Source organism: Pseudorca crassidens, chromosome 5, assembly GCF_039906515.1.
Source record: "Pseudorca crassidens isolate mPseCra1 chromosome 5, mPseCra1.hap1, whole genome shotgun sequence".
Lineage (NCBI taxonomy): Eukaryota > Metazoa > Chordata > Mammalia > Artiodactyla > Delphinidae > Pseudorca > Pseudorca crassidens.
This window is the reverse complement of record NC_090300.1, coordinates 16,748,872-16,767,401: the sequence shown is the minus strand read 5'-3', so window position 1 is coordinate 16,767,401 and position 18,530 is coordinate 16,748,872. Positions and strand designations below refer to the sequence as shown.

Sequence of the window (18,530 nt, the reverse complement as noted above, 5' to 3'; positions counted from 1 at the left end):
CTATAAATCTACATCACATGAGTGCAGCGTGAGTATCTGAAGCACATTGTCCTCTGGCTCGTGTTATAGCTGAGCTTGTTGGCAGCATTTCTAGCCCTTATTAGCCCTAGTGGGCCTGTACCAATTGGCCAAAGCCTCACGGAGACTGGAAGAGCTAATTATTTATAGATGCAGCTCATCAGAGACTTTGAACCTTCGTTTGTCAACACAAATGAAGGGCTGATCTGCTGACTCCCATTCTTCCTTTCTCTTTTATGTACTGTCTGTTCCTTAATTCCTTGCATTTTGATGTGCCTTCAGTTCTGATGAATTCAAAGGTATGAGGATTTTAACTTCCTAATCCATCAGTTGGGAGTGATCAGGAGGGAAAGGAGAGAAATACTATCCCAATTCTTCAGCTAATCTGTCACTAGGGGATTTCCACAGGAGTTCATGTTGGTTAGGCTATTTTTGTTAAAAGGAATTTTGATGGCCTTTAGTTTGGGTGAGTTATATAAGAACTCACCTGAAAAAAAGGAAGAAGATATGGGGGTTTTGCTACGGCCTCAGGATTCTGGGAACTGCTAAACCACCAGGTCTCACAGAGCTTACTAAGTAGTTCGACTCAATAAATCATTCAGAATTCAGAGCAGCACAAGTGACTGGGTCATTTGGTCAACCTCCTAAGCAACAGGAGTTCACAAATATCTATTCTCATGCTCTACCATTGTGGCAACTTGACTAGTCTCCCTGTGTCCTTCAGCTACTATTCCCAAAACCAGCTGCTTCATTCTTTCTCTCTGTCTCAAGTTCTGATTGGTCTAATTAGTTCCCGTTGTCCATGATGAACAAAACTTCCACACCAGGTCATCTCATAGACTCCTGGCCAACCTACAGGTGGGCTGTCCTTAGACAAAGTGCCCACTTTAGGGGAGCACAGGCAAGAGTCACCATTGTGGCAGCTTGTGTGGACAGAAACCCTCAGAAGAGGGATGTGCGAGGAGCAGATGTTCTGAAGCCCAGCCTCCAGTAACACATTCAAAGTCAGTGCCGTAATGGGCTGAGATGCCTATCTGAACCAAATCTTCTTTCCTACAAGTAACTGTGATATATTAAAAGAAAATCCAACTTAAAAAGCACAAAGGTTTTAAGAACTCCTTTATGCACCATTTCATTATTTTTATTCCATGCTCCTCTTTGGTTAAAGATCATCCAATTAGTGAAGTTCCTAATGTACTAAAATAAACTTATCAAAATATAGTTGCCATATAACTTCTAAGTATCATCTGTTGGACAGAGTGAAGCACACATGTTCAAGGTTGTGTTTGATTTAACTAGTGGTATGGCCGTGGTGTTATTTTCTGTGATTATCTATTGCACAACTGAGTGCATTAGATATATTTAAGGTGACCTGGGCTTTTGTGGTGAGCTGGAGACCTAAACACTATTTACAACTTTGTTGTTCTGAGTTCTCAACATCCAGTTAACAGTAAGAACTTCCAGAGTTATAGTCATTTATAAATTGGAAATTAATGCAGAAATCTTATATCACCTGAAACCAAGCATCTTTGAAACAGCCACCTTCAGCAGACATTTTTAAAATCTCTGATCATCACAGCCATCTTATGGCATTTGATTCTCTCCATGTCTTGGGAAATGGTGTAAATATGAGGGAAGGTAACTGTATATTTATCTAAGACAGTGGTTCTCAAACTGTGGTCACAGAACTAGCATCACCAGAGGACTTGTTAGAAGTACAAATCCTCACGCCTTACCCCAAATCTCCTGAATCAGAAAGTTTGCTGATGGGGCCCAGAAATCTGTATTTTAACAAGCCTTCCAAAAGATTCTTGTGTATACTAAAGTTTAAGAAGGCTGAACTAAGACTTTTGTGAGCTTCAGAAGACCCCAGGAAGACTCTATTTCCATAACAATAATGCAGTATCCCCATCACTTGGTTAGGAACAAGAGCGTGTATTATTTCTCTAAGTACTTCTGACTGGGGTCAGATCTGGGAGGAAGCCCAGACTAAGGATGAATGTCATCAATGTACGTTTGTTCTCTTTCTCTATTCTCTGTCCTTCCCTTCTGCTCCAGCAGGCTGCCCCTCACCATGTCTAAGCTCCTTCAGTTTCCTACATAGTATTTCCTCCTCCTTCCTCTTTGTTAACCTAAACTCCATGTTTCCTTCCAGTTCTGCTTCAAAAAGGACTTCTTCTAAGAATTTTCCATGTTTTCTCTCAGCTGCATTCATCAGCATTTATTGAACACCTACTTTTTCCCTGGCACAAATTACAAAGACAAATAAGACTCTGTCCCTGTTCTCCCGTGCAATGAGGACACACAACAGATGATGCTCCTTTTTTGCTTTCACTCAAACCTTTCTCTACAGTTCCTAATAAATTGCCAGACAACTTTGCTCTGGTTTTAGGTTACTTCCAATATATGTTTATCTTCCCTACTAGATGGCAAGCTCCTTGAGGGCAGTGACCACATTTTTAAACTCATTTTGTATATTGCGTGTTTCCTGGCAGCCTGCAGAGAATGTGTTGGGAGAATGTTGTTGGGTTGAATGAATGAGGTAATGGTTGAAAAAGTAGTATAGATGTGCACAGAATGGATTCAGTACCTTCACGGTAAGGCTCTCTGTCTTTTCTTCCTCTGCCCTTTGAGTTACTCTTACCCACTTACCTGGGTTATGAAACCAATAAAATCCCAAAGACAACTTGCTTGAACAAAAGTGGATTCATGTTTCTCCATGCTGGGCTGAGGTGAATCCCAACAAATGCCAGGCCAGCCACCAGGTCAAATGCCAATTAAAAGTTTAAAAATAAATATTAAATCTCTACCTTAATTCTACCCCCTGCTTTTGGTTGGGATGATGTTTGCGTTTTGAAGAAAAATTTTGTAGAATCCTGACTTAGGGCCAAAAAGACCAATAGTTTTCCCTTAATTAGTGGAATTACAAAGAACCTGCCAAATGAATGATTTGTATATGACCAGAGAGACACAGAGGAGAATGATGGTCTGTGTTGTAGTTATTATATGTCCACGTCTTTCAGCTGAATTAGATTACATGCCAAGCTGAATCCTCCAAGAGCAGCTGCCTGCAGGTTGCTAACAAACTCTCTTTTGATCCATATGTCAAGTCAGTACTTAGGTTTATAGAGCACATACCTGCTTGCCAAGGTAACTGTTGGAATTATGAAAAATAAGATATTACAAACTCCATGTTTGCCAATTTGTTCAGCTCTTCATAGATCAAAGCTCCAGAGAGCATCTTAAAGGTTAAGCTTCTCAGCTGCATAGCACAGAGAGATCAGCTAGGTGCTTTGTGGCCACCTAGAGGGGTGGGATAGGGAGGGTGGAAGTGAGACACAAGAGGGAGGGGATATGGGGATATATATGTATATGTATAGCTGATCCACTTTGTTATACAGCAGAAACTAACACAACATTGTAAAGCAATTATACTCCAATAAAGATGTTAAAAAAATTTAAGCTTCTAAGTAAGAACAGAAGGATAAGAAGACAAGTTTCCTGTGGCTCTCTTAGAAACTCATACCAGGGAAATCATCATCATCAATATTATATCCATGGGATGTTGGGGCTTGAGTCATCAGGAAACTTTGAGATTTCCTACCTGAATATGTGGCTTTAGTGACATAAAATTAGAAGGACTCGTCATGGAAAACACATGACTTTGTGACTAGGAGAGGTGGGAAGAAAATGGATGGGATGGTAATTTCTGTGAATGAAATAATTTTTTGCTGGCTCATTATGATTCTTGACAGTCTTGGCAAGGTGGCAAAAATGAAAGCTACCTTTTAAAATAAAATAGAGCACTCAGGATCACTAAAGTTGTCAGTAGGAGGAAGAATCTCAGAGTAAGAAAAAGCAGCTGAACTATGGGACCTAGGCTTCCTAGGAGTGTTTATTAATTAGCAGTCTCAAGGTAACCTGCTTCCCACTTAACTCTGACCCAACCATGGACATATGGTTCTCCTCTGAGCGCTGTGAGGTCTAGCTATGACAAAGCCAAATTACTCAAACCAAATGTTGCTAACAGACAGGTAAGAACACATAGAAAGTAAACCCAGGGAGTACTCTTAAGTGAAAATGATGTGGTTTATAAGATAATGCTCACTCTTCAGGGCTTATATCCCTTCCCTGCCCCAATGGGTAAGGCAGTGACATTCACGTAGTTCTTTTCCTCCTAGCACTCACCCTACAAACATGCATCCTGACTCATCAGACTTGAGACTGACAGTAGGAAACAGGTTTGAATCTTATATTCCATCTCTGAACAATAAATAATGACTGCCTGGGATGTTGGATTGAGGAGGAGTCTAAGTGATGAAAGTATGATTGACTGGTGATGTCTGCAATGGGCAAAGATAAGAGGATGGACAGGAAGTAGTGGGGGAATGACTATGCCTGTGCCAGTTATCTGGCATCCTGGTCTAGACCTAAGAAAGAGATACCAAGACAGAGGTACAGAATTCTCTCTTTCTCCACCCTAAGGACCTTACTCTTCCTCTGTGTTGATACTTGAAATAATGCCTCCCCATTTCAGGGAAGACCCCACCTAAGAACAGGGTCCAATTTCTACAGGCAGCTGTGTTAGACTCTTGCATATTAGCCTCAGTATTCACACAGAAGAAACTCATGCTGATGGGGGAGGCATATCTTTCTATCAGCAATTTTTCTTTCTGGAATGAATCTCCATAACAGTCTCAGTCTTCCTCTTGGCCACATGGGACCTGGAGTTTCTGAAGTTACAAGTAGCTGTCACAGGTAGAAGGCTAACCCTGTGGGCTGACAGTAAACTTTACAAAACAGTCCCTGCATGAGAGGGAAAATCTGACCATGCCTCATCTCCCCTTGCTTGTGGTGAAGTCATTCCTGATCAGCTCAAAGAGGAGGACAAGTTACAAAATAGCTGTAGTGAGGGGAAACCTGAAGAAGAGGGGAAATTGATTGCTTTAAAGGCAAGTGGCAGTAGGAAAACTTAGTGAAAGTAGGGACTAGGCAAAGGAAAAAATCATGAGTCTGGGGGGACCTAAAAAGAGGAAACCATTCTAGATAAAGAGGAACTGACAGATTCTTCATATTGGTCACCCTCCCAAAGATCAAGCTAGATGGCAAGATGAGACTGAATATCAAGGTACAGCCACCAACTTTAAATCTGGATCTGAGAATAAAGTCCCCATCAGTGGTGGGCCTCACACCAGCCCAGAGCAACAGTCTAGACAGCGTAGCACTGAAACATCACAAGTCAACCTTCTCATCCCACATGTAGCCTGGTGACAAGTGTTTATACAATATGATTGATCACCCTGCAGTTTGCTTTGTCAGTCAGTCATGTAGTTAATTACATGTTACTCTTGGGCACTATTATAAATAATAGTATGGCAAACAGTGCTAAGTTTAATGGTCCTGAGTGTTCAGCTATTAAATTGATGACACAGCTACATCAGTATTGATGAACAGGGATCTTCTCCATCAAAGATAATTTATATCCCTTAGCATAATGGGCTATTCTGCTCCCATTTTTGCCAAGGCATCATTCATACTGATACAGGCAATGAATCCATCAATAAAGGAGGAACAAACATATTTTGTTTTGTAGTTTTTTTAAAAATCCCCTGATAAATGCTGATCATAAGGAAACAGGGATTTTTGTATCGCTGACACAGAGCTTAAGGAAAATGTGAGCTCACCATAAAACTTGCCAAAACAGAAAAATAAGATGGATTCAGGAGAAAGAATTTGCATCCAAGCACAACTTCTCCAGAATGTACTGTCCACCTGCCTAGGGCATCCTTCTTTTCTACTCACTCTACAAATACACAGCCAAGTTCCTTGACCAAGTAAGCTGTGTATTATATACTGTGTATTATGCCCTAATCTTGGAAATTATTCACAATACACATTAGCAGGACCTGGAGTAGGGGAAGGCAAAAGGAGTATTGGCACAAAATTTAAGGAAGCTGTCACTCTCAGCTTTACACAAGTGGCAACCCTGTGCTTGTGGTGCCCTAAGAACAAATGCCTCATTAAATTTTGTGCCCTTGATGGCTGGTTGGCCTCATGTTGGCATTTCAAAGTCTGCAATAGAGAAAACTGTTTAACTTCTATTCTCTCAGGGTAACCCAAGCTTATTTGAGAATTCAGCCCTTTTTTATTTTTTATTAATACCCTATTAACCTCCCATAAACCTGGTGCTCTATGAAATTAACTTTTAAAATGCTTTGCTACCATATTGATTTTGATTTCTGCCCTTTAAAATGATAACCTTGATGTGGAGAATGCAATTTAGATGGAAACTTGGGTCCATTTATCATAAACAACCATTGAAAATACATTGACTATTATGAAAGCCAGAAAAAAATTATAATTATTTTCCGCTACTTTTGCTGCCTTTTAAAATAGTTATTGATGAGCCTGTTACTAGGAGGGCCTTCCTATCAGTGAATGGATGGGTTTACACCCATCCATGGGTAAAGAAGGTCTGTGTCATCTCCCCAGAGACAAATAAAGCTATTGCTCTGTACAGTGATAGAAATGGAATGAAAAGAAAGGTTCAATTACTTGGGTAATAAGTCTGATAAGCTAGGTCAGTGCCCCTGCTTTATACTGTCAAAATCTCAGCTCTCTGCTTGTCCATCTTGAAAATGTGTGTCTGACTCCATCCAGATGAAAAGAATAGGGTATCTTCCTGGATGACTCAGAACCAAGCCCTCCTATTTCGCAGGAAAGTGTTCGACTCAAAAGTCTGTCTATAATAATTATTGTTTAGAAGAGGAGAAATTATTCTCTCTGACAAGGAGAGTTTCACCAGTAGCAATTTTAGGCTAACAACTTAGTACAGTTGTTTGGTTTTCTTGTTTCATGTAGGAACTGTAGACTCTTCCTCACACTCGCTAAGTAGGCAGCATAGCTCAGGGAGGTATAGATTGACCAGGAAGGGCTGGTTGTATGTAGAAAGGCTGAGTGACAGAGGAACCCCATCACAAGGAACTAAATGAAATTAATAAAAAGTATTGGACTACCGGAAGCTTGGTTTCAAGGGTGGCTGGGGTAAATCTACACAAGACTTCAGTCAGAAGCCAGTTCCTGGATGAAGACTCAGGATCCAGACCAGGGTCAGAAGTGATGTCTGCCCACAAGAGGCATGAGTGAGAGGGTAGCCAGGCCCTGAAGAGCATGAGCATGCAAGGTCCCCTGGTGCCCAAAGGATAACCTGGATGCCCCAGCAAGCCAAAGAAACATTGTAGACACGGGAACGGAGCAGGGACCAGTCAGTGGTGGTGATGAGGCAGGAGGATCCAGAACAATGTTTGTGACTCTGACTGGAATGCCTCAGTTATTTTATACTGTCTGTGGATAGAGGATTAGTCCAGTTTAAACTCCCAGAATTGGCTTGGGCGTGGCAGCAACAAATCTGTTTTCCATAAATTATTTCATGCGATTGGTTAGGAATGGCTCATTTCTCTATGCTTTTAGGATCTGTTTTGTTCCCTTGTTTTAAAACCTCCAAGTCTTGACCACCTATGATGGTTCCATGGGCCATAATTAAACAAGAGAAGCAAGTAAATGAGCTTATGTCGGAAACACACTGTAATCAAGCTGCCTGGCTGCACCGGGGCTCCCTCCTGGCTGCTGCGAGACCCACGTTGCCATTTTGTGGTTTTCAGACTGATTAAGCCATACGAATCGAGTCATCTGTTCTTTTCCGGTCTTCAAGCACCTTTTCCTCCTCAGGGACCAATGGAGTTTGCCTCCAGGCATCAAATTACAGCAATCAATAAACCACGAGCAGCATGGCTCATTTAGGAATAAAGACACAGGAATTTTTCTAGAAGAAACAATGATTACCTGTCATGAGTCGGGAGATTCACGGTGTTTATTAGAGGTCAAGAATGTGGGATTCAACATTTGACATGACCAAATACTAAACTATCCCTTGGGCCTCAAGCCTATTCTTCCTGTGATTCCTACCGAGGTGAATGGTACACTGCATCACCCAAGCCAGAAGCTTGTGGGTAATATCATAAAATTTTATTGTGTATATGATTTATACTTCAACAAAGGTGATTAAATGAAAAAAAAAAATATTGTTAGGCATATAGGAACAAACGTTCAATAAACTTCAGTTTGCCTTTTACAATAAAAAGTCCTCATCATTTAGAAAAAAAAAAGATGTAAGGAGCAGAGTGAGGTAAATGGCGCTGACCCAAGTCTGCAAGGGGAACTCGTGCTTTGGGATGCTTCTCCCACTGAGCACCTGGTCTGAGTTTCAGGATTAGAAGGAGCCCTACCAGTCTGGACATAGGGTGCTGATGATGAAGCTGGTGCACCCCCAGGATGAGCACAGAGCACCCACCCCTTCTGCCCTCAGCCCCGAGCAACACCTCCCCTGCATGGAGAAACACTGAGCCCTCAGGATGCTTAAATCTGGGCCTCTTAGTGCATCTAACCCCTCTGTTCTCCTGACCTACATAAGACCCTGCTATTTTGTGAAAACTTTTCTTTCAAGCTACTCTTCTACCTACAGCTCCCTCCCCAGAACTCAGACATGAATCCATAGGGGTTAGACCTGTGGAAAATTCTGAGCATTTGTCACCAGACTCTACTCAGCCTTGCCCCACTCCTCTAAGATGTGGTTCTTTGTTCTTGGGCCCATCTTGTTGCCCCACTCTCTCCTCACCTTAGGTTGAGTCCCCAGAAGATACTCAGGCTCTCATACAGACAGATGTCTGCTAGTCCTGCCCACCAGCACAGCAAAGATGACTGCCAGAGATGCACATGGCTGAGGCCCCAGCCCTGCCCACCATTTCTGGAGCTGTACTTACATTTTGTTTATTTGAGAAACTCTCCCCTCCATCTGGATGCTGCATATGCCCCTCTCTCAGGGTCCAGCTTCGTCCCTGCTCTACTGTGAAGATTTCTGTCTTCACTTCCTGTGGCATCCTGCTCTGCCAAATCTCAGAGGTCCAAATCAGAGTGTTCATGTTACAAATGGGGGAGCTACTTTTAATTCCCATCCAACTAGCTGCGGTGATGTCTGAAGGTTATTGCCAAGCCTGCAGTGAGTAAAAGCAATCAAGTGATGAGAAAATAATCAAAGGGGCGTGGACCCTCTTCCCATGGACACACTCTACCAAGGTCTGCCTGTGCTCAAGTCACAACCACCAGATAAGCAAATATACATTTAATACTCTTTTTTAGATGTTTACAGTCCTGTGTAAACCATTAAACCAATTTTGTGTTAAGGGTTGTCATTAAATTTTAACAAAAAAGAAGCCATTCCAAGTACTAAATTATGAATGAAATTGTCCCAAATCCCTAATCATAGCTATCCTGAAATATAATTTTATGTATTTGCCTAAAACTCCTTAAAATGATAGAAATCAGATTGCCTGATTTCCCAAAAGCTGCAGTTAGGAGACTGGTCTAGACTAAGTGATGTTAGAACACAGTTTGGTTCCTATGTTACTTATTCTGTTAGCATTTAATTTTGATGGTTTCAATTTAAAATTCTACCTTTAAATGAGCTCAGTAAGGCCCCACCTAGATTAATCATTCTGGATAATCTTAGAGTGCTTATTATCAAAAAGAACGTTATAGATGTATATAAGTATATTCTTCCCTGGGAGAGGTCAGATATCCATGATTTAGTTGGTTAGTTAAAAAAAAAGAAAAAGAAAAATGGCCTGCCATTGAAAAGGCACATGGCATGAGTATGTTATGAAGCTATGTGGTATAATGAAAAGGGTCCTGAGTATAGAGAAATAAATCCAGGTCCACAGCCTAATTCAACTCTTGCTAGCTCTGTGCTTGGGAATAAGCCACCTTCAGTTGCTCTATTGAATTTTAGGATCACCATCTGTGAAAATGGACCTGCCATCTCATGGTGCTCTTGTGAGAATCACCATGAGAAGATGAACAACTGACTTTCAGTTGTCCAAGGGATATAAATATACCTAGTGAAAGAAAAAATTGTCTTTTTGTCTTGTTTATGGTTTCCTTTGCTGTGCAAAAAGCCTTTAAGCTTAATTATGTCCCATTTGTTTATTTTTGCTTTTATTTTTGTTACTCTAGGAGGTGGGTCAAAAAAGATCTCACGTTTTATGTCAGAGTGTTCTGCCTATATTTCTTCTAAGAGTTTTATAGTGTCTGGCCTAACATTCAGGTCTTTAATCCATTTTGAGTTTATTTTTTGTGTATAGTGTTAGGGAGTGTTCTAATTTCATTCTTTTACATGTAGCTGAACAGGTTTCCCAGCACCACTTATTTAAGAGGCTCTTTTCTTCATTGTATAGTCTTGCCTCCTTTGTCATAGATTAGGTGACCATAGAAAAGACAACGCTCAGAATGGGAGAAAATATTTGCAAATGAAGCAACTGACAAAGGATTAATCTCCAAAATATACAAACAGCTCATGCAGCTCCATATCAAAAAAAAAAACAACCCAATCAAAAAATGGGTAGAAGGCCTAAATAGACATTTCTCCAAAGAAGACATACAGATGGCCAACAAACACATGAAAAAATTAAACAACATCACTAATTGTTAGAGAAATGCAAATCACTATTATTATCTCCTTTAACAGGGAGAGTAGTGAATAGAAATGCAACATCATTAATTATTAGAGAAATGCAAATCAAAACTACAATGAGGTATCACCTCACACCAGTCAAAATGGCCATCGTTCAAAAATCTACAAACAATAAACGCTGGAGAGGGTGTAGAGAAAAGGGAACCCTCTTGCACTGTTGGTGGGAATGTAAATTGATACAGCCACTATGGAGAACAGTATGGAGGTTACTTAAAAAACTAAAAATACAACTACCATATGACCCAACAATTGCACTACTGGGCATATACCCAGAGAGAACCATAATTCAAAAAGACACAGGCATCCCAATGTTCATTGCAGCACTATTTACAATAGCCAGGACATAGAAGCAACCTAAATGTCCATCAACAGAGGAATGGATAAAGAGGATATGGTACATATACACAATGGAATATTACTCAGCTGTAAAAAGGAATGAAATTGGGTCATTTGTAGAGACGTGGATGGACATAGAGACTGTCATACAGGGTGAAATAAGTCAGAAAGAGAAAAACAAATATCACATATTAACACATATATGTGGAATCTAGAAAAATGGTATAGGTGATCTTATTGGCAAAGCAGAAATAGAGACACAGACATAGTGTATGGACACCAAGGAGGGAGGGGTGGGTGGGATGAATTGGGATATTAGGATTGACATATATACATTATTGATACTATGTATAAAATAAATAACTAATTAGAGCCTATGTATACTTAGGGAACTCTGCTCAATGCTCTGTGATGACCTAAATGGGAAGGAAATCCAAAAAAAGAGGAGATACATGTATATGTATAGCTGATTCACTTTGCTGTACAGTAGAAACTAACACATTGTAAAGCAACTATGCTCCAATAAAAATTAATTTAAAAAAAAGAAAGGGAGTAGTGTTACATTATCAGGTATTGATAAATAATTAAGAATTTTATGACTTTAATATAATTATCTCAGACTTTGGAACATAAAGTTGAAAAAGGAATAAAGATGCAATGCCATGTAACTAGGGAATTCTGGATCTGAAAGGACCTCAGAGAGCACTCACTCCAGCTCCCATTCCCCAGACACCCATTTCATAGAGAAGGAAACTGAAGCACAGAGATACTGAGAAGACACCCTAAGGTCTCACAGTGCTATCTGCAGAGCAAGGACAGAACTCGGCCTGCTGCTTCCCAGGCCCTGGCCCGTGTCTACAACAATTAAACCGTGTCCATAATCCCATGCAGACAATCCTTTGCCTGTGCCTATATCTACCACCAACAAAACACATTACCGAGTTTGATCATCTCCTTTAATAAAAATTAACCAGTTGATTGCAGTACCCTCCCTTTGCAGTGTGGAAACAGGGCCAATCTGAGGACTGCCATCCACTCAACTTAAGAAGAAAGACCTTTTTCATGAACTCATCACAGATTTATCTGAGTTCTTACTTGTGCCCAAGAACTGTGCTCAACCCTGATAGAAAGCTGAGTACTCAAGTTTCCTGCAAGTATTGGATAGAGACCAGTGGTGACCACATAGCTGGAGACACATTAAAGCAGATGTAAACAGATTGCAATGGAAGCTTTGGGGGTGGTGTAACCAAGGAGCCAAGAGAAAGTGGACAGTGAACCCTACTTCACCTGGACAAATGACAGGTTACAGTGTTAAAACATATATAAAAATTTAAAAGGCAAGGGAAGAATAGATTTCCTTTAAACATGAGAATTCTGCAGTGATGAGCCGCAGTTATGTAATTTTATAACCACAGTTTGGGTAGCTCACCCTGGCCTTCCAGGACCTGGATCACATTCAGATCCCGAGAACTCTGATATTAAAGCCAATTGTACTTTAAAACCCAAAATATTCCATAATAGCAGGAGATCATTCACCTCTCTGTGTCTCAGTTTCCTCATCTGTAACGTGGTGATAACAATAATAGTGTCCCACTGATGGGGTTGCTGTGAAGATTAACTATCAGAGCATGTCAAGGGCTTAGAACAATGCCCGGGACAAAGTAAGTGCTCAATAAACTTTGGCATATCAGTATGAGAAGACCGATGGTCACTGAAAACTCACTTCTTAATATGAAGGTATGAATGCCAAGGGAGAAGATTAGGGAAGGTGCGTCAGCCAGGGTTAACCGGAGAAACAGAACCAGTGGAAGATAGACATTAAGAGATTTATTGCAAGGAATTAGCTTATGCTGTTTTGCGGGCTGGCTGGACAAGTCTGAAATCCCTAGAGCATACCCTCAGGAAAGGCAGGCTGGAACTCTCAGGCTAACTGAAGTTAAGTTATGGCCCAAAGGCAAAATTTCTCCTTCTTCAGGGAAGCCTCATTCTGCTCTTAAGGCTTTCAATGGATTGTGTCAGACCTACCCAGATTATTAAGGAAATCTCCTTTACTTTTAGATTTCTTAACAGCTTTATTTAATTGATACATAAAGAACTGTACATATTTAATGCATATAATTTGATGAGTTTGGACATATGCAAACATATGCAAACTCATATGCATATGAGTTTGAACCTGTGAAACCATCACCAGAATCAAGGTAACAGATCCCACACGTTCCAACATTTCCTTATGTCCTTTTGACTTGTTTTGCGATAAAAACACATAACATGAGATCTACACTATTAACAGGTTTTGAAGTGCACAACACCATATTACAAACTATAGGCACAATGTTGTACAGCAGGTCTCTAGAACTTACTCATCTTGCGTGACTGAAACCTTACACTCATTGAACAACAAGACCCCAATGCCTCCACCCCTCAGCAACCTCTATTGTATTCTCTGCCTCTATGAGTTTGACTGTTATAGATGCCTCATAAAAGTGGAATCAGGCACTAGTTGTCCATCAGTGACTGGCTTATTTCAGTTAGCATAATGTCCATCCAAGTCACAAATGGCAAGATTTTCTTCTTTAAGGCTGAATAATATTCTATTGTATGCATATACCACATTTTCTTTAGTCATACACTTGGGTTATTTTCATATCTTGGCTATTGTGAATAATGCTGCTGAAGTTAACATGGGAATGAAGATATCTCTTCGATATCCTGACTTCAGTTCTTTGGATGTATACCCAAAAATGAGATTGCTGGATCATATAGTAGTTCTATTTTTAATTTTTTGAGAAACCACTATACTGTTTTCCATAGCTGCTGCACTGTTTTATATTCCCACCAACAGTTACAAGGGCTCCAATTTCTCCATATCTTTGCCAACAATTGTTATCTTTTGTGTTTTTTTAATAATTGTCATCCTAATAGATATGAGGTGATATCTCATTGTCATTTTGATTTTTCATTTCCTGATAATTAATGATGTTGAGCATCTTTTCATATACCTGTTAGCCATTTGTATATCTTTTTTGGAGAAACATCTGTTCAAGTCCTTTGACCATTTTTTAATCAGGTTATTGGGGGTTTTTTTGCTATTGAGTTGTAAGAGTTCCTTATACATTTTGGAAATTAATCCCTTATCAGATATACAGTTTGCAAATATTTTCTCCCATTCTGTAGGATGCCTTTTCATTTTATTGATGGTTTCCTCTGCTGTGCAGCATATTTTTATAGCTCCTGTAGGAGTTTGATATAGTCCCACTTGTCTATTTTTGCGTTTGTTGCTTGTGCTTTTAGTATCATATCCAAGAAATCATCGCCAAGATGAATGTCAAGAATATTTTCCCCTGTGTTTTTTTTCTAACTGTTTTACAGTTTCAAGTCTTATGTTTAAGTCTTCTATCCATTTTGAGTTGATTTTTGTGTATGGTGTAAGGTAGGGATCCAATTTCATTTTTTTGCGTGTGGATATTCAGTTTTCCCAACATCATTTGTTGAAGAGACTCCCTTTTCCCCATTGTATATTCTTGGCACCCTTGTCAAATATCAATTGACCATATATGTATGGTTATTTCTGGGCTATGTATTCTGTTCCATTGGCCTATAGATCTGTCTTTATGGGAGTACCATGATGTTTTAATTCCTGTGGCTTTGTAATATATTTTGAAGTGATGTCTTCAGCTTTGTTCTTTTTCTCAAGATTGCTTTAGCAATTCTGTGTTGACAAAATTCAACACTTTTTCATGATAAAAATGCTCAACAAACTAGGAATTACCTCAACATAATAAAGGCCATACATGACAAGTCCACAGCTAATATATTACTCAATGGTGAAAATGTTAAAGCTTTTTCTCTAAGATTAGGAATAAGAAAAGAATGCCCTCTCTTGCCACTTCTTTTCAACATAGTGCTGAAAGTCCTAGTCAGAGCAATTAGACAAGAAAAAGAAATAAAATCCATTTTTGTCACTTTCTAGATGTCTAGTCAAGTCACTTGACCTCTCTAAGCCTGTGACTGATACCTGTGAATGGCAATAATAATATTGTCATTTCAGGGTTATCATACAGGATTAGAGACCATAAACACAAATAGCCTGGGTTCATAAGAGATGATCATTTAGGAAAAGCTCCAAAGTTTAACTTCTTTTAGTTCAAAGATTACCTATTGTTAACTGTGTGGTGTTGGAAAACTTACTTCACCTCTCTGTGTCTCAGTTTCCTCATCTGTAAAATGAGCATAATGAAAAATTATTCTGGGTATTAAGTGAATTTACATATGTAAAGTGTTCAGAACAGTTTCTGGTACATAGTAAGCACTATATATGTTGTAATTATTATAATTTGCTGTTTTGTGGTTGGCGGGGGGAATTAGGTAGGCAGGAAACCTGGACTTTCGTCTGCACTGGGTGAACTTGCAGGAGTCGCTTCCTTTCTCTTCCATTAATTTCCTTCTCTGTAAAATGAGGGAGTTGACAAGACCATCTGTCGAGCTCAGACATTTTAAGATGATATACCTAAACTATACTGTGAGCTGTGGGAATGTGGAAGGCCTCCTGACTTGTAGACAGTTTTGAGCTGCCACTCTGTCACCAATCTGTCAAAGTTTCCTTATTGATTCACACCAAGAACCTGCCTCTGTCTCAGCTTTTCTGCAGGGCAGTTGATCTGTTTACTTTTCACCATGACATGTTCCTCTGTCAACTGTATCAGAGCTGTCATAAGCCAGCTTCATGGCAGGGAGAGAAAGACCGTGGTTTTATTTTTCTGCCTCACTGTGTCTTCTTTCCTCTGGGACCTTTCTGAGAAAGGTCGAAACAGGATTCTGCAACTGGCATGATGAGGAATGCCACCAATTGAAGAAGCAGGGCCCATGTAAACAGCGGTGCCTGCCCCCCAGGAGGCCAGGCCTGGAACCCTGTTGGGCCTGACTCATCATCCAGCCCAGGGGAATTCTGCCCCAGAGAGAGCAAACGTCCTGAGTGTTATGGTGGCAGGTGGAAGGAGGGCAGTAACTAACCAAAGCATGACGGGAAATCTAAGAGAAGGCAGATAGGTGGTTTTGCTTGAGATCTGGTGACAAACCAAAGTACTACGTACATTCCCTCTTGCTTTTCCTATATTCTAACGGAGAGATTAAAAGAAACACAGTAAAACACAAGGGAGTGTTGAAAAGACTCTTTTGGCCCCTTTGCCTTTTTATCTGCTTCCCCCCAAGATAGAAGACTGAGTAAGTGTCAGACTCAGATGTCCCAGGGCTGTGTTCACTACTGCGCACAGTTAGGAGCCTGAGAGGCAAGGTTCCAGAAACACACTTCCTTCTCTTTCTGTGCCCAGGCCAGTCAAGCTTTCTTTTGCTTCTGGCTCCAGGTAATGACTGTGTGAGTGTCAGGGTCAGTAAGGAGGGGCTGGCAAATAGAGAGAAAAAACCCTGTTGTGAGTAACTGAGATCAGTAGACAAGTCTTTGACAGTGTGATGTTCACAGTGCACATCCTGAGTGATGTTTCCCACTGGGTGGATGTTGATACAATCCACTGTGACAGAAAATAAATGAGTAGGAATAAGTTTGGGGGAGATTATGTTTCATTCGGGGCATATTTCATTTTAAGTCTGTGTGGTATCCCACAGGTCAGAAAATAGATTTACAAACCAGGTTTTCCAGGCAGGACTGGCCACTGAGGTCTTCATCCCAAGAAAGAACTAGGCTGCCCCTTGAACACCAATATTCCAGGGAAGACCTCTGAGTAAATGTCTCCTTGCTGCCTCGATCTTATCTGACTTCTGGGGTTCCTGGCTGCAGATCCCTGGTTTAAGATGTAGAAGCGATATCTGAAGTGCTTGAAACCCTAATCCAACCTCCACCCCAGAAAAAATGGGGACTCCCTCTTCATCTAAAGATGTGTGACCAAGCAGAGGGATGGCTACTGATTTAATCTGCATCACACTGCAAAGTGTTACTTGCAAGCCCAGAAGTTAGCCTTAGTGGTGTTAGATGGAGCCCTCTTGTTGGAAGGTTGCATCTTAGGTGTGATGGACGCCTGCTTTTTACCAGTGTAACTCACCTCTCACTGTTTTTCACCTATTTTTCATGTGGGTACAATTAAAGCTCTCACTTTTTGCCCTCTGACTTGTTTTTCTTAGCATCGCTCTTTTGCCTTCAGAAAAAAAATAATAAAATGTGATTCATATGATCAAATCATTAAACATAAGCTGCCACTGTGGAAGCTACAGGCATGGACTCAGGCACCTGATTCCAGCTATAAACCACAGAGGCTCTCTTCTGTGGGAAAAACAACACTGGAATTAGAGTCAGGATACCTGCCTTCAAATCCCAGGTTTCTCATTCACTGGATAGCCCCTTTGGCAAGTGACTTATCTCCTTTTGGTCTTACTGGCCTTACCTGAAAAATCGGCAAATTATTAGTCACTGCTGCATCACAGGGCTGCTTGAAAGTCATGACAAAAAGGCTAAGTAAAACGAATGGAAACCAAAGGGATACCTCTTCCCACATGCTGTCATCCTAGACTTTTGATCCAGACCAACTGTCCTTCATCAGGTCTTCCTCATAAAGTTTGCATTGCCTTTAGCTGCTGTGGATGAATTCTTAAGTTAAAAAAAATACTTATTTTCTCTTGCAGTGCATAGTATGGGACTGGGACTCCAATGGCAAACATGACTTCATTGGAGAATTCACCTCAACATTCAAGGAGATGAGAGGAGTAATGGAAGGAAAACAGGTACGTGGTAAGCCCCTCATGGCATTTCCCCCAGACTCGCCTCTTGCAATGCCTCCTTAGCACCCAGCTATACACCGAGCAGCTAGAGGTGAGACATTAATACATGATTAAACATGGCCAGGAGGGAGCATGGTGGGAACTGAAATCTGGGTTCTAGTGCCAACCCAGCTCATAGCAATTGGTTGTGACCTTGGACAGGACCCTGCTCCAAGGTGGTACGGTTTCTCCACTGGCAAAATGGAGAAGTCAGATGAGAAAGTTTCTAATTTCCTTTGGCTGTGTAGCCTTGGACAAGTGACTTAATCTCTGTGCGCCTCAGCTTTCTCACCTAAAATAAATGAAGGTGATAATGGTACTTACCCGGTAGCATTCAGTGAAGATTAAATGAGATAAATCATCATACGCATTTGGCAGGGTGTCTGGAACTTCCAAAATATGTGCTGGTGTTATTATCATGTTGCAGTATTCTTTCTAGATCTACATTTCCATGACCTGGTGGCATTAATTACACGTTTAATGCTTTGGGCAAATTATTTGATTACTCCAAATTTTTATTTTGGGCACCAGATTTTCATTTAGTCTCACCATTTCACTCTTACACTCTTGATACCAAGACATAAACCCAAACACTACCACATACCACAGGGGCACATAGGGATTTCATTGCATCACACAGAAGCCTACACCTCCTCTTTGTATCTCTCAGACACCCATACTCTGATGGATACATATATACATCTGTTGGTCAGTTGCTGTCGTCTGGACCCTGACCATGTAACTTCTTCTCTGATCTGTTCAGGATTCACCTGCCCAGTGTCAGCTGCAGAACCTGAATCTCTTTGCCTGAGGGCTTTCTGTG

The 18,530-nt window shown here is 40.6% G+C and overlaps 1 protein-coding gene across 2 annotated transcripts in view; it reads left to right on the top strand.

Moving 5' to 3' along the window:
• CPNE4 (copine 4) overlaps positions 1-18,530 on the top strand; it is a 581,373-nt gene that overhangs the window by 520,239 nt on the left and 42,604 nt on the right. For both annotated transcript variants that reach the window (XM_067737446.1, XM_067737447.1), the window contains exon 8: positions 17,573-17,671. In XM_067737446.1, coding sequence (XP_067593547.1) covers positions 17,573-17,671 — 99 coding nt within the window. The remainder of the gene's footprint in view (positions 1-17,572; positions 17,672-18,530) is intronic.